Here is a 10340-nt window from a genome sequence, read left to right as displayed (position 1 = left end):
CATCAATCTTGCAAACAGCATCGGAGTACAGCACAGACAGTCACTGTGCTAGCTTTTCACTCATACACAGAATACAGCAGTAGCACCCACAGTGCAAGCTTCTTATTCACACAGAGTACAGTACAAGCAACCACAGTGCAATCTTCTTGTATATACAATCTGAGTACAGCACATGCCATCAGAGTGCAAGCTTCTCCCTCACATAAAAGTTAAGCGCAGAAGCAGTTCTCACACACTGAGCAGGCACAGTGCAGAATCAAACCGGTACAGGCATAACAAGCTTCCTTCACACACATGATGGGTACAGCAGCAATGCAGACTTCCTTATACATGGAACAGTCACAATCAGGACACGGTCATACATGCCACATCTGGGAATACTCAAGAGGCAGATTTCAAAACACAAGGCATAAAAATCCAGCCCCTGGCTTGAATTTGAGAACGTGATAGCTTTTACAGGAGAAAAAAGACCCAAAATACGAACATGTCGACCCAGAACATCTTTACAATCATAATAGGTACACAAGGCACACGCAACGATGATTTAGGTTTCCCTCATACACAGAACAGGTTCATGCTTCCTCTCCACAGGTGCGCTATAGGCAAATGAGGTGCATCACAGACAATATAATAGCAGAGCAAACTTTTCTCCCACAGAAGAGGGAACATAGACACCAGCAGTACAAGTCTACCTCACACAAAAGAGGTGCAGCACAGACAACAGCAGTGCAAGCTTCCTTCACACAGAAGAGGTCCATCACAAGCAACAACAGTGGAGGCTTCCTTCACACAGGTGCAGCACAGACAACAGCAGTGCAAGCTTCACTCCCACAGAAGGGGGAACACAGATGCCAGCAGTACAAGTCTACCTCACACAAAAGAGGTGCAGCACAGACACCAGCAGTGCAAGCTTCCCTCATACAGAAGAGATGCATCACAGACAACAGCAGTGCAAGCTTCCCTCACACAGAGAAGAGGTGCATCACAGACAACAGCAGTGCAAGCTTCCCTCACACACAGAAGAGGTGCAGCACAGACACCAGCAGTCCAAGCTTCCCTCACACAGAAGAGGTGCAACACAGACACCAGCAGTGCAAGCCTCCCTCACACAAAAGAGGTGCATCACAGACAACATCAGTGTAAGCTTCCTTCATACAGAAGAGGTGCAGCACAGACAACAGCAGTGGCATCTTCCCTCACACACAAAGTGCTGTACAAACAACCATAGTGCAAGTGTCCCTCACACACAGAAGAGGTGCAGCACAGACACCAGCAGTGCAAGCTTCCTTCACGCAGAAGACATGCAGCACAAACAACAGCAGTGCAAGCATCCCTCACACACAGAAGTGGAGCACAAGAAACAGCAGTGCTGGTTTCCCTCACACACAGAAGAGGTGCACCACAAGCAACAGCAGTGCAAGCTTCCCTCACACTCACAAGAAGTGCAGCAAAAGCAGCAGCAGTGCAATCTTCCCTCACACGCAGAATAGGTAATCACAGGCAGTGGTTACAATATCCTCTTAAACATTAAAACTTCTGCTGTAAAGGCATCAACAAGTGAACATGTACAAAGTACAGGTGGAGTTGCCATCTGGACGGTGATTTACTGGCCTGACTAGTATTTGAATGCATGGCTGGAACAGATTAAAAAACATGAATCAAAAGCAGGTATTTTGCAGGCTTTGAAACCTAAAGGTAAAATTGCAAATGCAGGAAGAAATTGCCTAAAAAGTATTTTTCAATATGTACAATTCTTAAACAATGATTCTAATCAACATATTTTTTTTAAAAATACAATGGATTTTACAGAACATCGTTTTTAAGTGCCATCTCTTGAGACTTGCAGAAAATGAGAACAAAACCAAGTGGCAGTTCCGTCCTGCTCTGACTGTAACATGAACCCGGAAGTCCCAGCGCAGCCAGAGAGGGGCAGACGCACAGACACACCCACTTCACACAGAGAGAAATGAAACTTAAGTTTACTTCCTGCATCTCTGAATCATGGCGGCAGCAGCTCAGCTCGGGAACCTAAAGGAAGAGGCCACTTGTTCCATCTGTTTGGAATATTTTAAGGATCCTGTGTCCATCGAGTGTGGACACAACTTCTGCCGCTCCTGCATCACTCAGAGCTGGGAGGGAAGAGATGGAAACTTCCCCTGTCCACAGTGCAGGGAAATATCTTCTGGGAAAAGCCTCCGACCCAACAGACAACTGGGGAACATCGTGGAAATGTTAAAACAGCTTCATCGCCCCCCCGTGAAGCCCCCGGAGGAGAATCTGTGTGAGAAACATCACGAGAAACTGAGGCTGTTCTGTGCAGAGGATCAAAGTATGATATGTGTGGTGTGCTGGGAGTCCAAGGAGCATAAAACACACTCAGCAAGTCCTCTAGAGAAGGCTGCAGAGGAGTACAAGGTATGTCTAGGCATTCAGGGATCAGTTTCACACTATAATCCCCATTGAGGGGCCTGCAGATGACTATAAGGGGAAGGGGGGGGGGGGGTCAATTGAAGATCACGGGGCATGTCTGTGGACATTCAGGGATCACAAAGTCACTCTGTGAGCCCCATGAAGGAGGCAGCCAGAAAGCACGAGCTATGTGTGCACGTACTTAGAGGCCACAAGTCACTCTGTGTACCTCATAGAGTCGACTGCAGAAGTGCACAGGGTATGTGTGTGCTCAGGATTCACTAGTGAATACCCTCCTGGAGGCTTTCAGAAGTTACAATGTCTCTGGGTCTTCAGAGATCAAAGGCGCCCTGTGAGTCCCATAAAGATAGTTGTCCAAGAGCACAAGTTATGTGAGTGGGTGCTCAGAGCTCACTAATGAAGACATGCAATGAGTCATACAAAGGAATACAAGGTAAATAAGTTTGATTTTAGGGCTAATAGGATGTTCAAGCCTCAAAGAAGGGGCTGGAAAAGAGGACAAGGCTCGTCTGTGGGCATTCGGGGATCACAGAGGCACACCGAGCCCCAATGAAAAACCTACTAACAAGCACAAGGTGCGTGTGGGTGTTTAGGAACGACAAGTGAAGAGCACAAGGTATGTCTGTGAATATTCAGGGAACACAAAGTCACTTGGTGAGCCACACCAAGGGGCAGCCGGAGAGCACAAGCTGTGTGTGAGTGTTCAGAGGTCAAAAGTCACCCATTGTATAGGGTGACCAGATGGCTGTGTCACTAGAACGCCATTTTTCTATTCTTGGACTTTGCTTTTATATATATTTTTTATCTGGTGTGTTGAAGCAATAGGATTCAGTAAAATGAACCAAGACCACAACTCCCAGAATGCCCTAATATGTTAAATCAAAAGCTCAGAAATGGAAAGTTTGAGTGCCTGTGGCATGGCGTCATCTAGTCACCCTACCTGTGTGCGCCATTGAGGAGACTGCTGAAGAGAACAGGGTATGTCTGTGGATGTTCAGGGAATCAAAAGTCACCGGAGAGTCCATAGAGGAAGCTACTACGAGCTCTTGGTATGTCTGTGATTGTTTATAGGTCGTAATGTGCCAGTGGGCCCCAAAGACAAATCTGTGCAAGGGGTGTATGTGGCTGTTCAGGATTTACAAGTGAAGACACTCTGTAAATTACCCAGAGGAAGAACCTGCAGAGGAGCACAAGGTAGGTGTGTTGGTGTTCAGGTACCACAAGTTAAGTCACTTGTTAAGTCTTTAAGAGGATACAAAGTATGTTTTCGGGTGTTAAGAGATCACAATTCACCCTGTGGATCCAATAGAGAAGTGTGCCCAAGAGCACATGGTATATATGTGGGAGGTCAGGATTCACAAGTAAAGACATCCTCCGAGTCTCACAGGGAATACAAGTTATGTATGTCTGCCTTTAGGGATCATTGGTGGAGCACTATGAGCCTCATAGAAGAGGCTGCAGAAGAGCACAAGATATGTCTGTGGGTATTCAGGGATCAAAGTGGACTCTGTGGATCCCCTGGAGAAGACTGTCCAAAACCACAAGGTATATTTGCGGGTGCTTATAGATCGTAAGCAAAGGCACTCTGTGAAACCTATATAAGAAACAGGAAACGAGCACAGTGCGGCTGTCGGAGCGCTGAAGCCACAGGTGTGTACCTTGAGCCCCAGAGGCGGCTGCAGGGGATCAGAAGGGATGTTTGTGAGTGTTTTTGGGTCTCACGTGGTACTCAAAGGGTTCAGTGTGGCAGTGACAGTTGTTGGTGTCAGAAGGCTTGATGTAGCAATGTATAGTGTAGCACACAGGCACACAAGGGTATCAGACACAGCGGAAGATGTGCAGCAATGCAATGTGTAGCACACAGGCTCCCAAGGGTATCAGACACAGCGGAAGATGTGCAGCAATGCAATGTGTAGCACACAGGCTCCCAAGGGTATCAGACACTGCGGAAGATGTGCAGCAATGCAATGTGTAGCACACAGGCTCCCAAGGGCATCAAACACAGCAGAATATGTGCAGCAATGCAATGTGTAGTACACAGGTTCCAAAAGCATCTGTGCAGATGACTCCCCGCAATGCAATGTGTAGTGCAGAGGCTCCCAAGAGCATCTATGCAGATGACTCCCAGCTATGCAGGGTTCATCAGGCAGAGGTTCAGCTGGGATGGTTGCTCGTCACAGACCACGTAGGAGCCTGTTGCCTCTTTTCTGTTGCAAACTCTGTAAGGGGCTGGAGTCTGAATTGTATTTCAGATGCTGGAAAGGGTTGGAACCTGCCCTGATGTAAACTCTCAGGGCAACTCCCTGATTCCGGTCATAGGCCCCGAGAGCGGCTGATGTCTGCTCCCTATCTCTTGCTGTCTATTTCTTGCCTTCTACTTTGTGTAGTGTCTGCTCTCTGTTCTCTCTCACAGACCCTGTATGAAGCTGGCACCTGCCCTCTTGATGTAAATGTGTGTCCTCTGTGTACATGGCGCTGGTGTCTGCTCTCTCACTTTGGCGATCTGTTTTCTCAGTCACAGGCATTTCTGAGGCAGGTTGCTCTCCTGCTGAGCCTGTCTGTTCTTCATCTGAGATCCTGTAGGAGTCGGGTACCCGCTCCCTCAATATGTCTATTCTCAGTCACAGACCCTTTATGAGGCTGGTTGCTCTCCTGCTGTGCCTGTCTGTTCTTCATCTGAGATCCTGTCGGAGTCGGGTACCCACTCCCTCAATATGTCTATTCTCAGTCACAGACCTTTTATGAGGCTGGTTGCTCTCCTGCTCTGCCTGTCTGTTCTCCATCTGAGATCCTGTAGGAGTCTGGTACCCGCTCCCTCAATATGTCTTGTCTTAGTCACAGACCCTTTATGAGGCTGGTTGCTCTCCTGCTGTGCCTGTCTGTTCTCCATCTGAGATCCTGTAGGAGTCTGGTATCCACTCCCTCAATATGTCTATTCTTAGTCACAGACCCTTTATGAGGCTGGTTGCTCTCCTGCTGTGCCTGTCTGTTCTCCATCTGAGATCCTGTAGGAGTCTGTTACTCGCTTCCTCAAATGTCTGTTCTCAGTCACAGACCCTTTATGAGGCTGGTTGCTCTCCTGCCGTGCCTGTCTGTTCTACATCAGAGATCCTATCGGAGTCTGGTACCCTCTCTCAAACAGACCCTGTAAGCTGCTGGCACTTGCTCACTTCCTGTGACTGTTCTGTGTCACAGACCGTGTAAAAGTTTGGTTCTCGCTCTCTCGTATGTGGTGTGTGTTTTCTGTTGCAGACCCTATATGGGGCTGGCACCTGGTCTCTTGCTGTATCTCTCTGTTCTCTGTCACAGGCCCTGCCTGGGGTTGCGGCCTGCACTCTTCCTGTGCCTGTCACAGACTGTGATCATTTCTTTGGTTGTCTGTTCTCTCTCACAGACCCTACATGGGGCTGGCACCTGCTCTCCCGCTGTGTTCCTCTATTCTCTGTCACAGGCCCTGCCTGGGGTTGCGGCCTGCACTCTTCCTGTGCCTGTCACAGACTGTGATCATTTCTTTGGTTGTCTGTTCTCTCTCACAGACCCTACATGGGGCTGGCACCTGCTCTCCCGCTGTGTTCCTCTATTCTCTGTCACAGGCCCTGCCTGGGGTTGCAGTCTGCACTCTTCCTGTGCCTGTCACAGACTGTGATCACTTCTTTGTTGTCTGTTCTCTCTCACAGACCCTGCATGGGGCTGGCACCTGCTCTCTCACTGTGTTCCTCTATTCTCTGTCACAGGCTCTGCCTGGGGTTGCGGCCTGCACTCTTCCTGTGCCTGTCACAGACTGTGATCACTTCTTTGTTGTCTGTTCTCTATCACAGACCCTGCATGGGGTTGGCACCTGCTCTCTCGCTGTGTTCCTCTATTCTCTGTCACAGGCCCTGCGTGGGGTTGGGGCCTGCACTCTTCCTGTGCCTGTCACAGACTGTGATCATTTCTTTGGTTGTCTGTTCTGTCTCACAGATCCTGCATGGGGCCAGCACCTACTCTCTCGCTGTGGCTCTCTTTTCTCTCTCACAGGCCCTGCATGGGGTTGGGGCCTGCACTCTTCCTGTGCCTGTCACAGACTGTGATCATTTCTTTGGTTGTCTATTCTCGCTCACAGACCCTGCATGGGGCCAGCACCTGCTCTCTCACTGTGTTCCTCTATTCTCTGTCAAAGACCCTGCCTGGGGTTGGGGCCTGTACTCTTCCTCTGCCTGTCACAGACTGTGATCACGTCTTTGGATGTCTGTTCTGTCTCACGGACCCTGCATGGGGCCGGCACCTGCTCTCTCGCTGTGGCTCTCTTTTCTCTGTCACAGACCCTGCCTGGGGTTGGGGCCTGCACTCTTCCTGTGCCTGTCATAGACTGTGATCATTTCTTTGTTGTCTGTTCTCTCTCACAGACCCTGCATGGGGCTGGCACCTGCTCTCTCACTGTGTTCCTCTATTGTCTGTCACAGGCCCTACGTGGGGTTGGGGCCTGCACTCTTCCTGTGCGTGTCACAGACTGTGATCATTTCTTTGTTGTCTGTTCTCTCTCACAGACCCTGCATGGGGCTGGCACCTGCTCTCTCACTGTGTTCCTCTATTCTCTGTCACAGGCCCTGCGTGGGGTTGGGGCCTGCACTCTTCCTGTGTCTGTCACAGACTGTGATCATGTCTTTGTTTGACTGTTCTGTCTCACAGACCCTGCATGGGGCCAGCACCTGCTCTCTCGCTGTGGCTCTCTTTTCTCTCTCACAGACCCTGCCTGGGGTTGGGGCCTGCACTCTTCCTGTGCCTGTCACAGACTGTGACCATTTCTTTGTTGTCTGTTCTCTCTCACAGACCCTGCATGGGGCTGGCACCTGCTCTCTCACTGTGTTCCTCTATTCTCTGTCACAGGCCCTGCGTGGGGTTGGGGCCTGCACTCTTCCTGTGCCTGTCACAGACTGTGATCATTTCTTTGTTGTCTGTTCTCTCTCACAGACCCTGCATGGGGCTGGCACCTTCTTTCTCGCTGTGGCTCTCTTTTCTCTGTCACAGACCCTGCGTGGGGTTGGGGCCTGCATTCTTCCTGTGCCTGTCACAGACTGTGATAATTTCTTTGGTTGTCTGTTCTGTCTCACAGACCCTGCATGGGGCTGGCACCTGCTCTCTCACTGTGTTCCTCTATTCTCTGTCACAGGCCCTGCTTGGGGTTGGGGCCTGCACTCTTCCTGTGCCTGTCACAGACTGTGATAATTTCTTTGGTTGTCTGTTCTGTCTCACAGACCCTGCATGGGGCCAGCACCTGCTCTCTCGCTGTGGCTCTCTTTTCTCTCTCACAGGCCCTGCATGGGGTTGGGGCCTGCACTCTTCATGTGCCTGTCACAGACTGTGATCACGTCTTTGTATGTCTGTTCTGTCTCACAGACCCTGCATGGGGCCAGCACCTGCTCTCTCGCTGTGGCTCTCTTTTCTCTCTCACAGGCCCTGCGTAGGGTTGGGGCCGGCACTCTTCCTGTCACAGACTGTGATCACGTCTTTGGTTGTCTGTTCTCTCTCACAGACCCTGCATGGGGCCGGCACCTGCTCTCTCACTGTGTTCCTCTATTCTCTGTCACAGGCCCTGCTTGGGGTTGGGGCCTGCACTCTTCCTGTGCCTGTCACAGACTGTGATAATTTCTTTGGTTGTCTGTTCTGTCTCACAGACCCTGCATGGGGCCAGCACCTGCTCTCTCGCTGTGGCTCTCTTTTCTCTCTCACAGGCCCTGCATGGGGTTGGGGCCTGCACTCTTCATGTGCCTGTCACAGACTGTGATCACGTCTTTGTATGTCTGTTCTGTCTCACAGACCCTCCATGGGGCCAGCACCTGCTCTCTCGCTGTGGCTCTCTTTTCTCTCTCACAGGCCCTGCGTAGGGTTGGGGCCGGCACTCTTCCTGTCACAGACTGTGATCACGTCTTTGGTTGTCTGTTCTCTCTCACAGACCCTGCATGGGGCCGGCACCTGCTCTCTCGCTGTGTTCCTCTACTCTCTGTCACAGACCCTGCCTGGGGTTGGGCCTTCACTCTTCCTGTGCCTGTCACAGACTGTGATCATTTCTTTGGTTGTCTGTTCTGTCTCACAGACCCTGCATGGGGCCAGCACCTGCTCTCTCGCTGTGGCTCTCTTTTCTCTCTCACAGGCCCTGCGTAGGGTTGGGGCCGGCACTCTTCCTGTCACAGACTGTGATCACGTCTTTGGTTGTCTGTTCTCTCTCACAGACCCTGCATGGGGCCGGCACCTGCTCTCTCGCTGTGTTCCTCTACTCTCTGTCACAGACCCTGCCTGGGGTTGGGCCTTCACTCTTCCTGTGCCTGTCACAGACTGTGATCATTTCTTTGGTTGTCTGTTCTGTCTCACAGACCCTGCATGGGGCTGGCACCTGCATGGGACAAGGTCAAGAGAAGGTTCATCAGTCGAGGGGGTGTATGTTATGTTACATTCATTTAATAAAGCTCAATGAATCACACCTGGAGCTGCATCTTGGCACTCGGCCTGCACATAACTTGCACCTAATAACTGAAACAGTCAGGTTTCCAACAATTTTTGTAATTTAGCAAAATCCGAGCAGCAGCAGCGATAGAGTGAAAGCTGATTCCATGCCCGCGTGCAGTGTAGGAGAACGCTCTGCCCCCATATCTTGAGGCACGATTGCGAAGAATGGTTGGATTGCCTTCTCGATGGTTCTGAGTGTGCGAGCAGGACAATGATAACGCTATTCGCCTTTCAGATACAGAGGAGATTTGCCCATCAAAGCTTTGTGGGTAAGGCAGCTTCTTTTAAAGACAATGTGCTTTCTGATCGGAAGCCAGTGGAGGGCTCTGAGGATGGAGACAGAAGGAGAGCCTGACGGGAGGCTACAAACCAAACAGGCAGCCGTACTGTGCACCACCTGTAGGTTGTTCATCTTGCAGTAGCTCTGTGGCTTTTCATAGCCAATTCCTGGTCTATTTTAATCAGGTTTCTGACAGATTGTCTTGGGCAGGGGACTGACCCCAGTTCAGGAGGCCACCGGTCAGGAGACCAGAGATGCTGGGCTTTGCCAAACAGCAGGACCTGCGTCTTCTCGCTGTTCAACTGAAGACAGTTCTTAGACATCCGCGCGGCCATAATTCTCATACAATGTCGAAATCGGCGTATGGCTCCGTCAATGTCGAGTCCCAGGGAGATGATCACCTGGGTATGGTGGGTATAAGAAATGTCTTCAAAAGCAGAGGCTTTAACGATCTGAGCCAAAGGAGCGACATAGATGTTAAACAGCGTCGGGCTCAGTGATGAGCCCCTCGGTCCTCCTTTGGGGATGGAACCAGACGAGATTTAAATGGACCCAGGGTGATTATTTGAGTCCGGCCATCTAAAAAGTCTAATAATTTAAGGGGAATTTTGGTTGCTGGAGGTAAATTTGGCACAAGATTATCTGTGTATGATGAATACACATTTGAATTCCATTTTAGAAAATGTTTTTCAATGATTGCCAATGGCTGTGAGATGTAGCCACTCATATTAATTTTGACATGGCATTGAAGCACGGGTTTCCACTACATGGTCACTTTCCATTTGGACATAAGAAAAATGCACATTATGTCACAGGGTGAGGATTATTAAGATTGTATGACAAATGTGTGGTATATGTATAATGGGGACTTTCTGTTTTATTTCGAGCCCTGACGAAGTAGTTGGGCGAGATGCTCAAAATGACGAAACACGAGTTGGCAGTGGGCAAGAAAAAATAAAGAGTAAACATGGAACAAAAATGAACTTCTTATTTGAAGACTAATTTCAGAAATTGCTTGTATAAATTCACGTGTGCATAAGACTGTATAATTATTTAAAAAGTCAGCCGACCACTGAAGGACAGCACCTCTCACACCGATCTCATGCAGTCTGCTAGGGGTCCAGCAGCACAAGCATAGCAGGGGCGC

General features: G+C 49.9%; 1 protein-coding gene across 1 annotated transcript in view; it reads left to right on the top strand.

The window, feature by feature from the left end:
* Positions 1–1967: 1967 nt before the first annotated feature.
* Positions 1968–10340, top strand: part of LOC146869302 (E3 ubiquitin-protein ligase TRIM39-like) — a 102007-nt gene continuing 93634 nt past the window's right edge. Inside the window, exon 1 of the mRNA XM_085647111.1 lies at positions 1968–2415. Coding sequence (XP_085503237.1) covers positions 2002–2415 — 414 coding nt within the window. The 5' untranslated portion in view covers positions 1968–2001. The remainder of the gene's footprint in view (positions 2416–10340) is intronic.

This window comes from Triturus cristatus, chromosome 1_1 (genome assembly GCF_964204655.1).
Source record: "Triturus cristatus chromosome 1_1, aTriCri1.1, whole genome shotgun sequence".
In the NCBI taxonomy this organism is placed as follows: Eukaryota; Metazoa; Chordata; class Amphibia; order Caudata; family Salamandridae; genus Triturus; species Triturus cristatus.
This window is presented reverse-complemented; position numbering and strand designations above follow the sequence as displayed.